This window comes from Camellia sinensis, chromosome 12 (genome assembly GCF_055761805.1).
Source record: "Camellia sinensis isolate YWXY chromosome 12, ASM5576180v1, whole genome shotgun sequence".
In the NCBI taxonomy this organism is placed as follows: Eukaryota; Viridiplantae; Streptophyta; class Magnoliopsida; order Ericales; family Theaceae; genus Camellia; species Camellia sinensis.
In genome coordinates, this window is record NC_138972.1 from 71457525 (window position 1) to 71479702 (window position 22178).

Here is a 22178-nt window from a genome sequence, read left to right on the forward strand (position 1 = left end):
TTTTGAAAGATTTCCCAGAATAAGCTAACTCGCGGTTCACAATCGCGAGTTTAAGATTTTTGCACCACCGTCGTCTGAAACCTGTAAAGGTTGAAACTCGCTGTTAGGAAAAGCGAGTTTGATTAAGAACTCGCTGTTAGAAAACGCGAGTTTTATTAAGCTTGTTTTGAAATCGCTGTTTACAAGCATGATTTCATGCTGAAATCGCCTTTACAAAACGCGAGTTCATCAAAAAATAGAATTCTTCTGAAATCGCTGTTCATAACCACGAGTTTAGACCAAATATTTTTTCTTTAAGTGAAATCGTGGTTCACAACCACGATTTTAGAACTTCTATATAAACCCTCCCAGTCCCGTGTTTTCCATTCACGATTTCATTTCTCTCGCTGCTGTCTCTCTCTCGCTCTGTACTCTCTGTTCTCTCTCGCTCTTCACTCTCTGTTCTCTCTCGCTCTTCACTCTCTGTTCTCTCTCTCTGGAGCTCGCTGCTCTCTCTCTCTCTCTGGAGCTCTTTGATTGATTCAGTACTGTCTCTCTCTCTCGTTGGTATGGCTTCTATCATCTACTTTACTGTGAATAAATTAGGATTAGAGTTTAAATTTGTGAATATATTTATGTTTGTGAAAATGTGAATAAATTAGGGTTAGGGTTCTTGAATGTGGGGTTAGGGTTAGGGTTTATATTTGTGAATAAATTAGGGTTAGGGTTCATGAATGTGGGGTTAGGTTTAGGGTTTATGTTCGTGAATAAAATGTTGTGAAATCAGAAATAATAAATTTTTGTTCAATGTGTGAAATTTATTGAAATCAGAAATTTATTGAAATCAGAAATAAAATGTGTGAAATTTTTGTTCAGAAATAATAAAGTTTAGGGTTTACGGTTTATATTTGTGAAATTTTTGTTCAATGTGTGAAATAATAAATTTGTTGAATTTGTTTATGGTTTATAATAAATTAGGGTTACGGTTTATAATAAATCAGAAATAATGAATTTATTACGGTTTATAATAAATTAGGGTTACGGTTTATATTTGTGAAATAATAAATTGGGGTTAGGGTTAGATAATTTGTTGAATGTGTTGAATTTTAATTATAGGTAATTTGTTGAATTTGTTTAATTATGGATAATTTGTTGAAAGGTTTGTGGAGAGGAATAAGGCTAGAATTAGAATTCATTTGTGGTGGGTTTTGGCTATGAAAGGTTTGTTAGGTTTTAGGGTTCTAAGATGAAGAAAGAATCCAATTTTTGGAGAGGAATAAGGCTAGAATTAGAATTCATTTCTAGAAGGCAGGTTGCTGGATCCTCTGGACAGCTGCTGTTTTGGGATGTTTTATGTGTTAGTAATTAAAAGGGCCAAAAGTATGGGAATAGATTAAGGTTGATTGTTAATCAAGACATAATGTTTTGGAGTCTGAAAATGGGACTTTTTACGGCTCTGACAGTACCCCAGCAACAGTAATTTTAACTAAGAAAAGACAAAAATTTACAAATTCTACCTAAACTTCCATAAGAATTACCCCTAAGGTAGGTCTTTTTTTTTTAAAAAGGTTTGACCCCTAAAGTTTCAAAAGCTTCACACAAATTCTCAAACTCTCAATTCTAATGAATAACAAGATTATACAAGTATATATAGGTTGGTGGACTCTCCTAACTCTATTAGTACTTTTTTTATAGTAAAATTTTTCCAGTAAGTGACCTAACCGATTTTCATTTGATTCGGCCCTTATACCCAGGCGTGAGCCATGATTTGAACCAACCTGTTTAGCCCGAAACCCAAATCATGTTTTAATCCTACCTATGACTGTTAAGATAACTAAAGTGGCTGACCCATTTTCCCAGATTGATATACCTCCTAATTCTACAAGAACTATGACTAAAATTAATAAACTAAAAACTTTGACTAACTAAAAATATTCTACACCTAATAAAGACATCATATATAAGACCCAATAACAATATTCACCAATAATACAACCCATGGACTCATTCTAAAACCCACATCCAGCAAAACAAATTATTAACCAAACTCTCTTTTTTTGTAAGTAATATTACCAAACTATCCTGGACTCTTAAAACATAATAAAACACAAATCAATCCAACAACATTCAAACTCAAAAAAGTCCATACAAATAAGACTCAAGCTAGTAAGCATGGACACTCCAATATAGGTACCGTGTCCAACACATGTTAGACACCGACAAGAAACAAGCATGCCACCTAGCGTACCAGTTTTTCTCATTGCTTTTTTTTTTTTTTTTGGTAAGTAAAAAGAAAAAGAGGGGAAATAAAAATACATCCAAATACATCAATGCCTTTCATATCTCGGTACCCTAAAATTATCTTCATATGCATAGCAGATAAAAATACTTGAATCTGTTGAATGTGAAATCTTTTGCTATAGATAATTTATTGTTGAATTTGTTGAATGTGTTTAATTATAGATAATATGTTGAATTTTAATTATAGATAATCTGTTCAATGTGAAATCTTAAATTTTAAATTAGGGTTAGGGTTAGGGTTAGGGTTAGGGTTTATATTTGTGAAATCTGTTTAGAAATCTGTTGAATGTGAATGTTGAATGGTTTATATTTATCTTAAATCTGTTTATAATTGTGAAATTTGTTGAATGTGAAATCAGATTTGTATTGAATGTGAAATCAGATTTCTGTTCAATGTGAAATCTGTTGAATGTTGCATCTGTTTAGCAAAATTTAAATATTATGTTTGAAATAAGAAAATGAGGGTTATGGTTTTCTATTGAATGTGAAATCAGAAATGAGGGTTTTTGTTTTCAATTAGGGTTTTGAATTGATGAATGTGAAATCATTTTTCAATTAACGGTTTTAAATTGTGAAATCAAAAATGAGGGTTATGTCAGAAATTAGGGGTTAAGAAATTTATGATAAGTTAAAATTTATAAATAATGTTATATAATTTTTTTTAGGAACAAATAATATTTTTTTAGGAATAAATAATGTAAAAATTATTATTAATTAGGTGATGTGGAGTAGTAATAACTTAAAATTAATAAAGTAACAAAAATAATTTTGTTCAAACTTTCAATTTTTTAAGTAAGAATAAGAAATTGAAAAGTAAGGAACAAAATTTGTGATAAGAAATTGCTATGGAAGTTTTCTCATCATTTTGGCCAGGAAAGATAGGGATATGGCAAAATAGAAAAGTCAGATAATTGAAGTGTAGGCCTGCTTAATATTTTCTATGGGTGACCCTTTAAGTAGTACACTAAAATTTTATTAACAAATTATAAATCTAACTACTTAGAATTTGACCCAAAAATAAAAAATAAAAGAAAACCTTACTATTATATGACAAACAGCTGGAATGTGTTAGTGTTGAGTTAATTTTGACACAAACTCGAAATAACATGACACAATTACGACCTAACACTACACGATGCCCACCCTAGTTACAACTTATTTAGCTGACAATAAATATTAAAAAAAAAATCCATCCATATTTGGCAAATGCTAAAAAATAAAATTTTTTGAAATTTTATTTTTAGTGAATCTTTAAAAAAAAATTATTTTCAAGTGCTTCTAATCTAGAAAGATTTAAATTTTTGAAAAAAAAAAAAAACCTGTATATAAATCAAAGAAAAACTAAAATCAACAAAGAAAAAATGAACACCTATTTGTGAAAATTTAACTTGACTTGAAAACATGTATATAAATTCGTTTTGAAAACATGTTGTTCATAATTTCTAATGTCGGCATGAATTATTTTACCATTTTGTTTTCTTCTCATCGGCTTGGATCTAAATTTGTTATTTTAGGCGATTGGAATTACAAAGTTGTGAATTCAGTTTCTCCAAAAGAGGGTTTTTTTTTTTTTCATGCAATATATTATCTTTCTACTTGCATACATGCATGTAACTAACTATATATTCTAGCAGTCAATCGTGAGTGTCAAATTTGAAACACAGAAGTAGGAAATGGAAAGGGATATCATGGTTCACAATCAAATTAAAAACAAACAGCTTTAATGAATAGGAAAACATGGTAGTACCTTTACTTCAAACAAGCTCCACTTAGTTCTTAACATGTCATCTTGCTCCATGTTGGTACCTAACCTCATTCGATATGTTCTTCTGATGACGCATTTTCACTCTAAAAATTCTCGCAAGCCATTCTTCTTTCCTTTGAATGATGCAACTTCCTATCACCAAACCAAATACTGCTCCACTTCCATATCCCATCAACACTGCTTCCCAACCAAAGCCATCAAATTTGAACTTAAAATTGTGACTAAATGAGGATGGTAAAGTTGGTGATTCCGCTATCTGGACATTCCCACAATTCATTGACAATGGAAACCCGCACAAGCCTAGATTTCCCTCATATGAAGTCTTTGAAAATGTTTCAAACTGCTGGCCTCGTGGTATAATCCCAGTTAAATTATTTTGCTTGACATCAAAAACTTCAAGGAATGTCAAGCTTGTTAGTTGTTGAGGTATCTCACCAGAGAGCTTATTTTGGGATAGATCCAAGGACTCAAGCTCAGTTAGATTCACCAAGGACAATGGAATCGAACCTGTGAAGCCATTTCTAGAAAAATTTAGGACAGGGAGGGCTTTGAGTCTTCCAATAGATATGGGAATCTTTCCATCAAACTTGTTGTGTGAGAAATCAACAGCTTTGAAGATGGTGATGATCCTTACGAGTGTCATTTCCAGTCATTTATTCATTATGGTTACCGAATAATAACGATAACCATTACCATAACTAGTGCCCATATAATTTAAGGAGGATTTGTCTTCATCATCCATCATCATTGAATGCATGCTCTCAAAGTATTCTGATGGCAAAGTGCCTGTAAATTCATTGTGAGACATGTCAATGATATGTAAATTGGTGAAGGCTAATCTCTTCCTTGGTTGCTCTATGGTACCATGGAATTTATTATCTTGCAAGACAATAATCTTCAATTGGGGCAGGTTCTCCAACCAAAATGGAAAAGCATCTTCTATGAAATTATGACCCACATTAAAAATTTCTAGGTTCGTGCAATTCGCCAATGATCTTGGAAGCACCCCTTGCAATCCATTGTGGCTAATGTCAAGTTCCCGTAACATGCTTGCGTATCCAAATATTTGAGGGATGCTACCATGGAAATTGTTTCTTTGCAAATTTATTAACAAAGTTAAATTTCCAATTAAGTTCCCCAAACAGGTAGGGATTAATCCGAAAAATTGGTTATTGGACAGATCGAGATATGTAAGAGAATGAAGATTGCAGAGTGGATTGAGTTCTTCATTTAGGTGGTTGTTCAAAAGGTCTAGCTTGTCCAACAATGCCATTCGGGTTTTCAGAAATTCAGGAATTTTATTTATGTTGCAAGACGACAATCGTAATAGCCCAATGTTTCGGAAAGAGGAGGGAGTGGAGTTGGTGGTGGTCAATGATAGACCACTGTTTGAAAGATCCAAAGAATCCAAATATTCAAGCTTAAATTATTTGACGAAAGATCAAGAGAGGTAAGGTTCACAAGATGAAACAAGGAAGGAGGTATTGTCCCATTGATTGAGTTACTGCCTAATATTAGAGACTGTAGATTTGGAAGGCCAGTTATTGATGATGGAATGGGACCTGTTAGTTGATTGTTTGAGAAATCTATAAAACAAAGTTGCGGGAAGTTGGTAAAAAGTTGAGGAATTGGGCCTTCAAAATTGTTGTATGAAAGATCAAGCCAAATTAATCGCGTGAGGTTTGTAAGCGATCTCGGAATCGTACCAGAGAAATTGCAGTGATTGAGGTCTAACAGCTCCAAGTTTTTAAGATGGCCGATTGAAGATGGGAATTGACCATTGATCAATTTATTCCAGCTAAGATCAAGCGAAATTAATCGCGTGAGGTTTGTAAGCGATCTCGGAATGGTACCAAAGATATTGCAGTCAAAGAGGAATAGCTCCTCCAAGTACTCAAGTTGGCCGATGGAATTAGGTAGCTCTCCGGTGAAATCTATTTCAGAGAGACCCAACGACCTAAGGTGCCTAAGATGCCGGACAGTTCCATTAATAAAACTTGGAAGTTTACCTGTGAGTTCTGTGTTACCGCCTAACTACAGGTCCTGCAATTTCTGTAAGTGGAAAATGCTATTGGAGTTATTCCCTTGCCAGACTTGTTCTTCTGATGATTGTATTGGGCCAGAAAGACGGGAGCAATAGAGGTGAAGATGGGTCAAATTTGTGAAACGGCCAAATGAAGGTAAAATTTGAGAGTGATTGAAGTTGTTTCCAGAAAGGTCGAGGTCTTGAAGGTGAACAAGATTGAAGAGGCTGCTGTTTGGATGGATGGTACCATATAGGCAGTTACAATGGAGGTCGAGGCCAATGACATGAGAAGTGGTGTTATCACATGTGACCCCATCCCATGCACAACAATCTGTACCCTCTTTCCAACTATCAGTATTATGTGAACCAGAAGTTCTGTAGCAACCAACAGAAACAGAGCAATTGAAGGAAAAGGATTGCTTAAATTGGAGCAAAGCAGTGCTCTCGTCATTATGGCAAAGATGTGCAGAAGAAGAAGAGAAGCAGAAAATTAGGGAATACAGGATACATATTGTGAGTTGATAATTGGATAGTAAGAAACCCATTCTTACACCAGTATTGGGTGGGGTGGTAGAGAGGGAATTGGATATGATGCTTCTTCTATATGCACTCTCCTATTTATAACTTAATAAATAATTCAATAATCAAAAAATATAAACTGAAAATTGTCATTGTATATTCTCAAAAAATACTTTTCAGAAAATTCTACTTTCTGTTTTTTGTGTTTTTTTGTTTTTACTAATTTTTTTTAATATTTTAAGCAATTTTTTTTTACTTTTTAGACATAGCTAACATAAATATACCTAAAAAGTAAAAAATTTATAAAAAAAAAAAAACCTTTTAAAAATTCACTAAATACCAAAAATACAAACAAAAAAAAAAAACGAGAATTCAGTACATTTTTTGTATTTTTATGCATTTTTAATTTTTTTAAAAATTTTTTTTCACAATTTTTTTACTTTTTAGATATATTTAAGTAAGGTGCATCTAAAAAAGTAAAAAAAAATGTTTAAAATTTTAAAAATATTCACTAAAAACAAAAAAAACACGAAAATCAAAAAACTCAGTTTTCAAAAAATTTAATCCAAAAAACTCAAACCAAACACATTGATTTTTTTTTTTTTTGAGAACGATAGTCTCAGATATTATCATTGTATTAATTTAATGGACTCCATCACTTGGTCAATTTTATTACTAATATAAAGATAATATATAAGATGATAAATTACTTTTAGTAAATAAATCTAATTAGTATTTAGCAAAGTATTATTAAAAGTAATGAGTCCCAACATTGGCTCATTTTTATTACTAATAATATAATGCTAACATTTGAGGTGATGTAGAATTTTTAGTAAATAAATGTAATTATCATTATATTATGAATAAAATTGTATTTGAATCATGAATTGGTAAAGGAATTTGAAAAAGAAAGACAAATATAAATAAAATATAAGCTAAATTTTTTATCCACTTTCTCACATTTTCGTTTTCTTTTTCAAATCACTATATAAATTCATAATCAAATATGATTTAAAAAGATATTTTTTTAAAAAAAAATTTATAAATGATTTGACCATTTTCCAAACAATGCCTGAATAAAGGACCCACAATATTATTCTTATTTGGTGCTTTATGTCAATAGCAAGCTTGACTAAATAAAAAAATTGGTGTTGATTCTTTGGTACTATGGGCTTCGGATCTCTTGTATCTATTTTTTTGTACCCATCTTCTGTCTCATTCGTCTCAGGTTGCCATGTCGTCAATAAATGGGATTGAAGATGGGTATAGGAAATGAGTACAGGTGATCCAAAACCGGTACTTTGAACTTAAAATTATTAGATTGTCCTATTTATATCCCTACATTTTTTTTTTCTTTCATTAATTATGTCAGTATACTAACATTAGAGAGTGAAATGACTAACTAAGGCCCTATTTGATTAACATATATAATGTCTTGTTTGCCTTTAGCGATGAAAGGTAGGATTAGATTAGTAGTAAGAAAATGTTATAAAATTATTTTTATTTTGAAAAATTGTGAAATGAAGAAATAATCTAATGCATAAAAAATACTTAATAGTTTAATATACTATTAAGGGTTTTAAATATTTCAAGTCCTAGTAAATCATTCTTACTCATCATGAGTGATTCCTCATTTTCCATTTATTTTGTATAGGATTTTTTGATTTTCTAAAATTAGTAGATTTAATATTATTACCCATAATAACACATTGGCAAAATGATACTTTGGATCAGATTTCTTAACAGATTGGGCCTTCTTCAGACAAAAAAATAATAAACTATATAAGCTTTAACTATATTATTAAAAACAAAAATGATATAAAAACTTAATTTTTATAGATAAAACTAAAAAATAATATAATATGATATTTTTTTCTAATTGTAAACCACCATTAGGTGTTTTTGCTTGAAGCAAAAGGACTACAAAATGACATCATCATTTCGTATGAATTCTTTCTACAAAAATTATATAAATATATATATATATATATAACATTATTCTTTGTGAAAATCTTTCAAAATATTGTACATCATTATTGAAGAAAGGGACGGACAGATGAGTAATGAGAGAATTTAAGAAGGAAGTTTCTTATAAGATGTTTCATTGGTGCAAACCCTCCCTTCTCAATCAATATAATAAATAAATTAATTGGATTGGATTCTCTCAAGTTGGTCATTCAACTTAAGAGAATATATAATTAGGCTTAGTAAGCTCATTTTGGAGTCAACCTCAGTAATCTAAACTGTTCACTTTTTAGAATTTGTTAAGTAGAATATTAATGTAAAAAATCAAGATCATTGAATATCGGTAACTATATGTTTTAATCACATTTGTTTTAAAAAAAAAATGAACGATAAATATATATTCAAGAATAACATCTACTTTTTTTGTAATATAAATGTTATTCAAACATATAATTATTGATTTACAATCACCTTAATATTTTATATGAATTTTCTGTTCAATGAATCACTACAAGGATTTACACATTTGGCGACCACTTTTGCCGACCAAAAAAATTTTGGTTGCAAAAAAATGGCATTTAGCGACCAAATATTAATTAGTCACGAATGATCATTATTTTTGGCGACCAAATATTATTGGTCGCAAAAGAATATATTTTGGCGACCAAAAAATAAGTTGGTCGTAGAAAGTGGTATGCTTTTGCCGACCAACTATAAATTTGGTCGCGAAAGGTCACATTTTTTTTGGCGACCAAAATTTTGGTCGCCAAAAACTTATTTTCAGCAACCAAAAAAAATTAGTCGCCAAATTAGTACTTTTAGCGACTAATATTTTAGTCGCCGTTGATTGAGATTTGGCAACTAAAAAAATTTGTCGGCAAAGGGTACATTTTCTGCGACTAATCTGATATTTTGGTCGCCAAAAATTTGGGAGGGAATTTTGAAACGTGGGGCGGGTATTTTGGTCACACTTTCTCATTTTCTCCTCTTTCATCTCTCTTTGAAATAGGTGCGAGACAAGCGAACAAACAACACCGAACCACTCTCTCTCTCGTGTCTTTGCGTTCGATTCGAACCCTAGGCACATTGAATCAATCATTCGGAGTCTCTCTTGGATCTACATGGTGATCACCTCCCCCTTTCTCTTCTCTCACGCCTCACGCCTCTGTGTCTCTTCTCTCTCACGCCTCACGCTGCCCTCCTCTCTGTTACTGGAGCATCACCGCAAGGGTTAGACGAGCACACCGTAAGGGTTAGCACTACCATCGCTTTGTCTCGGGTAGGTATGTCCTTTATTTCACCCTCTCTCTCTTTCTCTCTGTGTGTGTGGGTGTGTGTCTCTGTCTTCCTCTCTATGTCTCCTTCGATTTGGGGCTAATTATTTTCTTCATTTTGCTCACTATTTGAAGAAAATTAAAGAAAATTAAAGAAAATCAGAGAAGAACTTGAATGTATTTGCAATCTGATGCTTGAATGGATAATGATGCTTGACCGAAGCATGAACTCTTAGATATTGCATCTCGTCTATAGCATATAGTTAGTTATATTCAGTAATGGCAATGTAGAGATTTGGAACAATACAGGCCAAACCCGCTGGTTTTCCCCTTTTGTTCCAATCCAATACCAATTTAGGTTTAAATATTTCCCCAAAATGATGCATTGGCATGGGGTGGGATTGGATGAGATAATGAAATAAGTATTGTTCTGTACCTAATATGGAGACAAACATATATAATTAATATCAGGCAAATAAATGAGGATAAAATAAACTTGCACCTGGTTATGTAAGGCTCAAACATATCCCAAGGGCTGGAGGATGAAACAATTGACTCATTCTGTTGTCGTCTCTACTCATACAACCATTTTTTCTGTTACTCTCAAGATTTTTCAGGTAAGGACTGCTGTCTTTTTTAATTTTTTAATTTTTATTATTGAATTGCCCCCCAGTGCCAAAGTTGTGTGGTATAAACTGGATTACTATGTCTGAGTTGGAATATTAATTGAGAACATATAAGTTTGATAGTAATCCAGCAAAACAGAATATTTCATTCTAGGTAATTTGTGTTAACAACATGGTTTCTTTCACATGCTCTAACCTTTAAACTGTAATTTGCGTGAGCCTGTGGAAAGCCTTCGACCAGATATGTCTTCATTCCTAAATGGTTTAATTTTAGTCTGTACTGTGATTACGTAATTATTCCTTTAATTTGATTCTCATTACCTGCTTTGTCTTCTCTGTTTTTTAATCTTTGGCAGTTTATATTTGATGCTGCTGCAAAGTTCTGTGTTGATATTGCAACTCATCAGCATGGATGTTGTGTTCTGAATCGATGCATTGATAAGTCAGTTGGGAAATATCAGGAAAAGTTGGTTGCAGCAATTGCTGCTTATGGGCTTCTTCTTGCTCAAGATGCTTTTGGGTAATTTTTTTTGAAAAGTTTGGATGATATCTTTGATTGAATATTTTTTATGTACTATGTATGCATGCTTATGGCTGTATTTTGATAGAATGATCCACATAGAAATATATCCAACAAATGAGTATTTTTGCTCACTAAAAAGTAATCATTTTCATGCTGTGATACGGTTTGTTTGCATTCTTGTTAGGAATTATTGATTTCTCTGTAATTCTATTTTGTTACTCAAAATCTTGCTTTTGAATATCACTGCATTTAGTAATATGGTAACGGAAAAAAAAAAAAAAAAACAAAGCACTGCCTTAACATCTTTGTCTCCTTCAAGTTGATCATTAATGTGAGAGGTTCCTTCTGGTTAGAGAATCATGCTAAAGTGGCTCTCCCATCAATAGCTTGCTCAACCTACCAATCACTAGATACATAAATTGTTGACTGTTGTGTTTTATCATCAGATGTGGAGATTATTCTTCGTAATTGTTCTTTAAACTGTAATTGCTAAACAATGCTTCATCTTGAAAACCCTGGGCAGACTTTTCGTGCTCCACTGGCCTTCTTACTTAGCATTAGCTCATTTCATTGTGACTAGTTCATCCTTTGTAGTTTGTACTTACCTAGGCCATGATTTATGTTACATTGCTAAAAAAGTATTGAGCATTGAGATCTGACACACTAATGTAACGGATAGAGTTCGCAATTTATTGACCTGGCCTGTGGAATCTTCCATTGATTTTAATGGTTGTTTTGATCAGACAGTGATTTTAAGGGTTTGAGTTTGGTTGGGTTTCTTTTTCATGTTATAAATGGGTTTGTTTGATTAAGCCCATTCCAACTCATTTCTAAGTAGGCAGGAAATGCTACAATGTGCACTTGCACATTGTAAGAAAAATTACGATTTTGTGATAGAAGTCATGAATTTTTGTGATGGAAGTTATGATTTTTGTAATGAAAGCTATAAATGGTGAAGTTATGATGTGCACCCTAAAAGTTAAAGTTATGTTTTTGTGATTTAAGTTCTACTTTTTGTGAGAAGCAAAAAGTTACAATTTTTGTGGAGAAAAAAGTTATACTTTTTGTGATAAAAGTTATACATTTTATGATAAAAGTTGCACTTTTTACATCAGGCGCATACCATATGCACCCTTTCTGGGGTGCACATGGTAGCCTTTCCCGTATGGGTTTTGGCCGCGGTGATCCATTTATTGAAGGGCTTTAGACTAGGTTCAGAGTATGAGCAATATTACAGGTGGTTTTCCCAACTTAAACCGGCCCCACTTTCCCTAGTTTCAGACTGGAGAATTGAAATATATAAGATCTAGCAACAAGGTTGATTGAGTTGGAGGCCAAACGATTTTATTGATGGTTTGATGGGAGGCTCTGGGTTAAACAGCATAACTGACAGCTTCTTACTGCCTCCATTCAATTTGCTCTCTCCTCCTAGTTAGCTCTATATTAATTGAATTCACACTAATTGGTATAATGGTCATAAAACAAATTATACAGTCAACTCTAATTGAAGTGCTCTCATCTGTTGTCTTCCTTTCTCACAGCCATAACCCATGTTTGTTTAGCATCCTGTTCCCTCATTTCTCCTTTCATTTTTGTCGTCATCGTCATCATCATCATCATCATCAAATCATCATAATGATCATCTTTTTCACATTTCTTAAAGTGGTGAAATGCCATGTGTTAATGCATTTATCTTTGATTATGATCCAAACGACCTTTTGACTTACAGCAATTAACTGCAGCTTTTCCAAGTTACATTGGCTGATCTCAGTTGATGTGTTGTTATTTGTCCATATCTCGACTTACAGCAATCATAATACTTAAAGTCACCAGAAGATGCATGGAAGTTCCAAGCTTCCTTGCTTATTACACACTAATATTTCCTATAATATGCTACACATGTTACCTCCACCTAGATTTGATTTATCACTGGATAATTTTTTTTTTTGCCTATTATGCAGATCGGCACAACAAACACCATGTACACACCATATTTAAAAAAATATATGCTAATGATCACCCAATGATTAGTATTAGGATTGATATACGTGCTAAATATGTATCAAAATATGTAAAAAGTGCATAGTATTCTAACTATTTTGGTATTACCTCCCCTTAAAGACAGACCATAAGTTGTCATTAGCATGATCCGTTGAAAAATAATAGTGGATCTTATTATTTTATAGATATGATAGGTCCTATATTTATACATATGGTTCGTACGTAGGAGGTAAAAAGAAAGGGGGGTAAATATTCATGTATCGTTTTCTTAGTCATCAAACCAAGACATACTCTCTGAGGATGAACTGTCTAGTACAAAATCTGACTCCATTTTCATTTGGCAGCCTTAGCTCGAACAGCATTACACTCTGGTAGGGGCCTCCCCATCAACCATAACTCAGTTGTACCAAATTTGCAGTCATGTGTGAAGAAATTGTTTCTCTAGTCGATGATAAACGTACCTAATTGCCTTAAAATAGCAAGAACATCAAGTACCCAAGACAAAATAGAAACTTGGTTGCAAGGCGGTAGGGGCCGCCCCATCGATCACTCTTGGTGTAGAAAGACTATTGACTAGTTATATACCAAAACACAGAAAAAAAATCTAGACTACACATTAATTTTTTTTCTGCCTCATTATCTAATTGCATTGAAATCTATTAATTGGGCAGTTTTTGCAGTCTTGGCTTCTTTTACCTTTGGGTAATTTTGCATACTAGGTATTTTACAGTGTTCCACATGCATGCTTAAGCTTCTCACACGTGGTTATGTAATGCATTCTATTTTTAAAATGTTGACTTACATATGATCGAAACTCATTAAAATTTTCTGCAAAATAAATTAATGGAAGTCCATCAGCCTTTATTTCAGAGTTGAATATGGTTGGATCTCTTCTAGTTTTTTTCTCTGATTTTAAGAGACTTCTTGTAGGATACTTTTCGCGGAAGAGTGTGTGAATGTCCTATTGTGCAAGGTTTAAACTTTGTTGGTGATGGTTATACTCATTGTGAAGGTATGTGTTTATTCAAATTATGAGTGTAAGTTTTGCTCCTTTTGGTATATTGCTCAAGAGACAATAGACCAACAAATCTAGCTAGGAAAATCATTTCTTGAAAAGTTGTGGCAGTAGTTTCCCCCTTTTTTTAGTTAAATCAAGTAAAAATGCCCCCTTTTTAGTTTCACCCTTTTTTTTTTCAGTGCCATCAGCATAAAAAAATTATCACCATGCCTGATATCTCACAAGATACTCCATTAAGGAATTTTGATTTTCATGTCTTCTCACTTTTGATGAAACAAGAGAATATTTGGCTGAAAATTTCTAGCAAAATAGATTTGATTGTTAAGTTGCTGATTTTTGTGATTGTGCTGTTACAAACAGATCTCGTAACATCAGTTTGATTCATTGTGGTTGTGATGTCATTAATAACAATGTAACTCTTAAATTTTTGTGGCAACCTTCTTTTTTTTTTTTTCCTTTTTTGATTAAATTGAAATCTCAACTTACACTTACAGCCAGTAAATAGTATGCTGGCTGCAGGGGTGTACCCATAGGATATTGAAATCATAAGATACAAGGACTTGGTCGAATTCTTTAAATGCGTAGTTTTTCTATTTTTATATCTAAAATAAGTATAAAATAGATAAGATACCGTCTCCAGCATGATTCATAGTCTTACTTTGAAATATTGTAACTAGGTGTTCATCTTCCTTTATTGTATTGGAACCTTAAGGCTGTGTTTGGATTATGGATTTGAATAGGGATTTGGAAAGGGAAAGGAAGAAGGTGAAGGAAATGTGAATGGAAATATAAGCTAAATTTGTTCTCCATTTCCCCCGCTTTTTCCTTTTCCTTTCCCTTTCCAAATTCTTACCCATTCCATGATCCTAACACAACCTAATGGTCTCTTCCAATAGACATGTTTAACTAATATCCTGCAGCCGCACACAAAGTGCCATTAGCTTAGAAAGATGATGTTAACTCTGATCAAGCGGGCATCTTACACTTTGAACAAGCTGTTGAACTTATACACACAGTATTCAGAAATTTATATTTACATCATATTTTGGCATATTTGGTTTAACAGCTTCAGGTGCTTTAAGGTGTGAATTAAATAATGGAGGCAGTTGGAAGAAGACCCAGGAAGGCAGGACCTATTCTGCTTGCATTGTAAGTGGTTCAAACTCAACTCATCTGTTAGAGTTGATTATTATGACACTTTCTCAGTTCTTTTTAACTGCCCACAGACTATTGAGCGGTTCTTGACGAACTTTTAGGATAACCATACAAAAGGCTGCAAGTGTCCACCAGGATTTGAGGGTGATGGAGTGCACACTTGTGAAGGTAATGTATTTCCACTTCTTGGTTTTACTGATTAATGTCGTGGAACATTACAAAGATGACTGGGATTTACAAGGCTTGTTGGGCCCATTATTTTGCTATGGCTATATCAAATTAGGCGATGACTCTTTTCAAGCATACTGTCTTTAAACATTTAGTAGGTTTGTAGGCTGATACCCTGTAGATTTCAGTCTCTTTCTATTGACCATTCTGTCTTCCAGATATTGACGAATGCAAAGAAAGGTCAGCCTGCCAATGCCCGCAGTGCAAATGCAAGAATACCTGGGGTAGTTATGAGTGCCGCTGCGGCAGCAATTTATTATACATGCGAGAACATGACACGTGCATAAGTGAGTATGAGCATGTCTATGACTATTTGCTGAAATGAAAGAACTAGTAATTAATTTATTTTCATTGTGTTGGCCCATAGTTATACAGCTGACCATATTAAATTTAGTTGAACATGGACTGTTTGGTTGTTTTGTGTTGCTGAAGTTGTTTCTGTTCTGCTTTGAAGTTGTTCTGTTTGGCCTACTGTTCGAAGCTATTTTTGCTGTGATGATGTAATTTTCAAATTTAGCTGCTGAATTCAAATGGGTGCTCATCAAGTGCTCGAAAAACAAAATCAAATGGGGTAATGATTTCCACAATAGTAGGTTGTTTGGCACAAAAAAGTTATCTCATATTAAAAAATATTACACAGAGAGAGAGAGAGAGAGAGAGAGAGAGAGAGAGCATCATTTAGGGTTGTCCCAGTGCTGGGATCTAAGACTCCAAAGTCAATCTAGTTGATAGGTTAGACTTTTTTTATAGCGATCCCGGGTTTACCCTTGTTGTATAGTGATCCGAACATGTGTCTGTGGATGTTGGTAGTTGATTATTATCTTGTTTACATCCTTTTTACTACATATTTGAGTTATAGGATGTGTTGGGCGGTCTTGTTTCAGGTTGGTTGAGTTTAGAAGCCAAAACTAGTTGCCCAGATTTTGGCCTATACGCTCGAGCGGAGGTGTTGGCGCTCGAGCGGGGGATACATCCATCCAGTATCTTGTTGTGCAGTGTTGTGAGCTCGAGCGTAGGGTTGAAAGCTCGAGCGGAGGCCTGGTTCTGCAAAAGTGCTGAGCGAGTGCATTCTGCGCTCGAGCGGGAGGTTGGCCGCTCGAGCGTAAGTCTGTGAGTGGCCGCTCGAGCGGGGTGTTTTACGCTCGAGCGGAGACCTGGGTTAAAGTCCCGAATTTGTGACTCTTTAAATCACTTTTTGCTTTCTCTTCTCTCTCTTACTTTTCCAAAATCACCATTGTTGAGCCTCTCACTCTAGATACTACCTTCTCTCTAGGTTTTGATCTAGTAGGAGTGATTTACTCACCTTTGGCCTTTACAAAAAAGTTGTTGATCGTCGAGGGCTTCATTTTAATCTGAAAATCTCGGGTTTTGGAGCACGTTGGGTTTTGTCGTCTTCTCCTTTGGGACTCCGAATTTGAGGTAGGGATAACCTACTCCTCTCTATGGGTTTTGTCTTTAAATTTTGGTATTTTGAGATGTTGGGCTTGGTTTGGTAATTTTGTGAAAGTTTGGGACTTTTGTGCAATTATACAAAAGTTGGGGTTTTATTCATAATAAACCTAAATGCATGTTTGGCATAGAAAAATGGAATGATTGTTGAATCATTGATGAAAATGGGACCTAAGGGTTGAAATGGTAATTATGGAAAATGGCCTAATTACATTGTTTAATTAATTGGGATAATTAATTGATGAGAAATGAGGAAATGAAATGTTGATTGAATATCCATTTGTGCATTTATTTTCTGTTTTAGAAATAACTGCTTTGGGCTATCGGTGGAGGATAGTCGTGATTGTTGTAGACAATGTATGTTGATTAGGCAAACTGAAACTAATCAATGGAATGTGTTATGAAACTTGACAGTTGCTAGAATACATTAATTGTTTGTATTGTGTGATTGTATATAGAACCAATGTGTTTATATACGTTATGTGTAGAGGAGGAGATAGGGGATGTACTCCGCGGTTTAGGGGAAGATAGGGGATGGACCTCTAAACCGGATAGGTATTTGGAGGAGATAGGGGATGTACTCCGTAGACAGAGCTCATATGCTTGTCTAGAGAAGTGAAGATAGAGCTCATATGCTTATCTTTGTGAAGTGTGGATACAGCTTGTATGCTTATCTGTGGATATTGTTGATATACATATCTGTTGTGAAGTGTGGATACAGCTTGTATGCTTATCTGTGGATATTGTTGATATACATATCTGTTGTAGAATGTGGATATAGCTTTTATGCTTATCTGAATGTGAGATATAGTTTTTATACATATCTGTGGAAATGATGATAGAGCTAGCATGCTTATCTGTTGAAAAAGGGAAAATGAAAAGTAATTGGGACTTGTAAGTCGTTGACATAAATATGTAATTTATGTGATTGAATCAGTGTTGACCAACTATCAATTGCTAATGTTTTAGTCATTATCCATGGTTGGTTTAGTGTATTTCTACTGGGCTGTGGCTCACCCTATATGGGAATATCATTTTCAGGTGCAGGAAGCATGCCACCTCCAAGGACATAGCTGGGAGGCTAGTGGCGGGCATAGTTTTGTTGTTTTACTTTTGATGTATTACATGTAATTTCAAGCCAAGGGCTTAATGTGTAAACGAGTTAGAACTCTTTGTTGTAACCAAGTGTTAACTTGGAAAGCTGTAAGCCCGTAGGGAATTTTGTTATGAGGTTAACATGTAATACTTATGTAATGGAACTCTAATGAATGAAAGAATGTGGTTAGTTTATAAGTCTTATTAGATGGGTTTATTGTTACTTTTTTTGAGGGCGTTACATTTTTTTTAGTGTTTCCCCCATTCAAACTGCCATCTCTATGTCCACTTCCCTACCGTTCCTCTAAGCCTCTTTCCCACACAAAACCTAACCTTCCCAGGCCCCTACAGACCCCAATACCATTACCAACAGAAGATACTATCAAAAAATCATAATACTTAAAGTCACCAGAAGATGCATGGAAGTTCCAAGCTTCCTTGCTTATTACACACTAATATTTCCTATAATATGCTACACATGTTATCTCGACCTAGATTTGATTTATCACTGGATAATTTTTTTATTTTTTTGCCTATTATGCGGATCGGCACAACAAACACCATGTACACACCATATTTAAAAAAATGTATGCTAATGATCACCCAATGATTAGTATTAGTATTGATATACGTGCTAAATATGTATCAAAATATGTAAAAAGTGCTTAGTATTCTAACTATTTTGGTATTACCTCCCCTTAAAGACAGACCAGAAGTTGTCATTAGCATGATCCGTTGAAAAATAATAGTGGATCTTATTATTTTATAGATATGATAGGTCCTATATTTATACATATGGTTCATACGTAGGAGGTAAAAAGAAAGGGGGGTAAATATTCATGTATCATTTTCTTAGTCATCAAACCAAGACATACTCTCTGAGGATGAACTGTCTAGTACAAATCTAGTACAAAATCTGACTCCATTTTCATTTGGCAGACTTATCTCGAACAGCATTACACTCTGGTAGGGGCCTCCCCATCAACCATAACTCAGTTGTACCAAATTTGCAGTCATGTGTGAAGAAATTGTTTCTCTAGTCGATGATAAACGTACCTAATTGCCTTAAAATAGCATGAAATTGTTAGCAAGTTCTAAAATTCCTAATTTTTACTTAGTGTCTTATGGATATCAAAGATCTGAATTAGCTCCAACACTTTTTATTCATTCAGTTGTCATGTACCAGTTGATTATTTTACAAAATTTTCAATCATGAGAAGTTGATCATTTCACAATCTCTCCTTTTACACTAGTGTGTGCATTTTTCCATATAGGGTAGCAACTTTGATGGTGGTTTTTTTCTTTTTTTTTTTCAATTGGCAGGTGATTTTTTATATTTATGAAGATAATTATATTAAATTGAACAATCATAATTTATAAATAATAGACCAAAAAATGTTTTGCAATGAGTGCTTGGTTGATGTGGAATATCATTAGTAGCATGTGAAGATAAACATTTAGTGTTCTTGACATTGGGCCTTGGAACTGTTTTGCAATGAGTGCAAGACAGGTGTTTACTCACCTACCTTCTATAGAAATACCCCCTCTCCTCATTCTTTAGGGCTTATCGTGCACTTCGTCTTGGGCTCTCAAACTAAGCTTATGTGGATTAAATACTCTAAACTAGTGCAGCAGACTGGGTTGTTTGAGGTTGACCACCAATTTTATATTTGGACTTTGGCATGCATTTCAGGTATGGATTTGAATCAAGATGTCCCATAATTTGAGGCAATGTTTGGTAAAGACATTCATATTTTCTCTTATTTATATTCTAAGGTAGAACAAAGTTTCTACATAAGCAGGAAGTCTAACACAGCAGTTCATTGATATGGTTGTAACATAGAAATAGAGAAGAAATACTTCAGCATGCTTGGCAATTATTGTCACTCAAGCATCAAACCTGAATAAGTGTGGGCTATTGTTCTGTATGGTTGAAAATCCTTCCTTGCCACAGGATTAGTTATTGATTGAGTTGCTTCTAGGACAATAATGCATTTGGTAATGAAAGTTGCTTGTATCTCTGTTAAGGGAAAACCAGCTCAAAAAAAAATGTAATTCATCCAGCGAGAGAGATTACATCTTTGCATGGGGGATCAAGCAAGTTTGATCCTGTGAGACATTTAATTGTCGAGCTTTGCCTTCTGATGAGAAGTGCAAGAATCAATTTTGATTTTCGAGCGCCGGATGAGAAATATAATTCTCTCAAGTATATTTTGTTATGACAAGATGGATCAATTTCAGTTGCCATGTTTGGTTTCTGCTGTGTGGCACCATATTGGATCTGGAATTGTGGCTCATCCAATTTATTCTATAGACATAAGAATGCTATTGTTTTATTTACAATTTGATAATGGTAGTCATTTTAATTTGCTAATGTGACCTTTGCTTTTCATGGACATTTTTCATTATTTGTCCAATTTTAACTGACATTATTTCTCTTTTTCTTTGGTACAGATGGATGAACTCGTGCACAAAGCTAAATTGTACAGGACAAATTGGCACTTTTTGTATTTTTGGAAGGATTATATATTTTTGTATAGATGTATATGGAAAATATTAGGGTAGACTAGTAGTTATATTTTTGGATACACTACTAGTTATATTTTTGGATGGGTGTGTATAGAAAATATTTGGTAGACTACTAGTTATATTTTTGGGTTGATGTACATGGATAAAAATTTAAAACATAATAACAAGTACTTGTTATGTGTTTAATTTTTATGCTAGATGAAATATGTAGTTTCGAATTATTTGCGGATGTAAATTTATAGTAGTTGCTGATTTTAATTAAACAGGTTCAGAAATTGTTGATATATGTATTTTGTTGAATGTTGATGATTCAATTTATTTGTTGGTTTGAATGATTTCTTATTTTTACAGATTATATTGAATAAATTGGATGAATTATTATAAATTACAGGTTTATTTTGTTGGGTATTGGCGACCAAAATTTGGTTTTGTTTTTATAGTTTTGGCGACCAATTGATTGGTCGCAAAATGTCACAATTGGTGACCAAAAAAATTTTGGTCGCAGAATGTCACAATTGGCGACCATAATTTTTTGGTCGCGAAATGTTCCAATTGGCGACCAAACAAATTTTCGTCGCAGAATGTTACAATTGGCGACCAATTGATTAGTCGCGAAATGTCACAATTGGTGACCAAAAAAATATTGGTCGCAGAATGTCACAATTGGCGACCAAAAAAAGATTGGTCGCAGAATGTCACAATTGGCGACCAAATTTTTTGGTCGCAAAATGTCACAATTGGCGACCAAACAAATTTTGGTCGCGGAATGTCACAATTGGCGACCAAATTTTTTGGTCGCAGAATGTCACGATTAGCGACCAAACTTTTTGGTCGGGAAAATATTACTTTTCGCGACCAAAGTATTTTGGCGACAAAATAAATTAGTCGCGGTAATTAAACATTTAGCGACTAAAAATTTAGTCGCGAAATCCAACTTTTGCCGACCAACCACAATTTTGGTCGCGAATTACTTTTGCCGACCATCAATTGGCGACCAAAGTAGCGACCAAAAAAATTGGTCGCGGATAACTTTTGCCGACCAAAAATTGACTTTTAGCGACCAATTTTTTTGTTGCCAAAAGTGTTAATTCTTGTAGTGAATCTTAAAAAGTGAATAGTTTGAATTATCAAGATCGATCCCAAAACGGATCCCCCAAACCCAAATTGTTCTATCAAGTTAGATGACTAACCTAAGAAAATTCAAACTAGCCGTAAATTAATAATTGAAAAGAAATCCAAAGAAAAATTGAAACCTCTTGTCACTGTATTAATCTTATAATTTTCAACTAACGCTTGGTCCTTTGAAATTTCTTCACATACTAGTGAATGGTTTAGTCCTCGAATATTGTTTGTATTGATCTAGCTTTCACTCCACAAATTAGTGGAAATATATTGGAATTTAATTGGAAGCTTCACAAATTAAAATTTTTGTCATAAATCTTTAAGTATTAGAACATATGGCATGCAAGTCTTTCTTCAATGTCACTAGCTTGATTTTATTAATAAATTTCATAATAAGCTTGTTTAAGTAAATCTTTAATAATTCTGATTGGATAACTATAAAATTATGTTTTGGATAAATTACACTGGTAGTTTTTATGTTTTGTCAGTTGTGTCATTTTGGTCCCTATACTTTTAATTGGCTCAATTTTAGATTTTATATCAATTTGGTCAAATTAATAATACCGTTAGTGCTTTTGACAAAATATTATCACCGAATTAATT

At 33.6% G+C, this 22178-nt stretch overlaps 1 protein-coding gene and 1 long non-coding RNA gene across 2 annotated transcripts; one reads left to right on the top strand and one right to left on the bottom strand.

The window, feature by feature from the left end:
* Positions 1-4694: 4694 nt before the first annotated feature.
* LOC145803646 (uncharacterized) lies at positions 4695-6616 on the bottom strand. The gene is made up of 3 exons (XM_082896970.1): positions 6084-6616; positions 5517-6011; positions 4695-5430 (listed from the first exon to the last, which is right to left on the bottom strand). Exons 1-3 carry the CDS (start codon positions 6614-6616, stop codon positions 4695-4697), a joined length of 1764 nt encoding a protein of 587 aa, XP_082753096.1.
* Positions 6617-9704: 3088 nt separating this feature from the next.
* On the top strand, positions 9705-20682 carry LOC145804553 (uncharacterized). The gene is made up of 7 exons (XR_014346544.1): positions 9705-9838; positions 10812-10975; positions 13910-13991; positions 15064-15146; positions 15254-15320; positions 15539-15667; positions 20379-20682. It is a non-coding gene; the product is annotated as an uncharacterized LOC145804553 (long non-coding RNA).
* Positions 20683-22178: the final 1496 nt, after the last annotated feature.

Excerpts from the sequence above, each read along its gene's own strand:
- LOC145803646 (XM_082896970.1), bottom strand. The coding sequence starts at position 6,616 with ATGGGTTTCTTACTATCCAATTATCAACTCACAATATGTATCCTGTAT. Across the intron at positions 6,012-6,083 it reads TTACAGAAATTGCAGGACCT|GCACCTTAGGTCGTTGGGTC; the intron begins GTAGTTAGGCGG and ends CCGGCATCTTAG. Across the intron at positions 5,431-5,516 it reads GGGACAATACCTCCTTCCTT|TGGTCTATCATTGACCACCA; the intron begins GTTTCATCTTGT and ends TCTTTCAAACAG.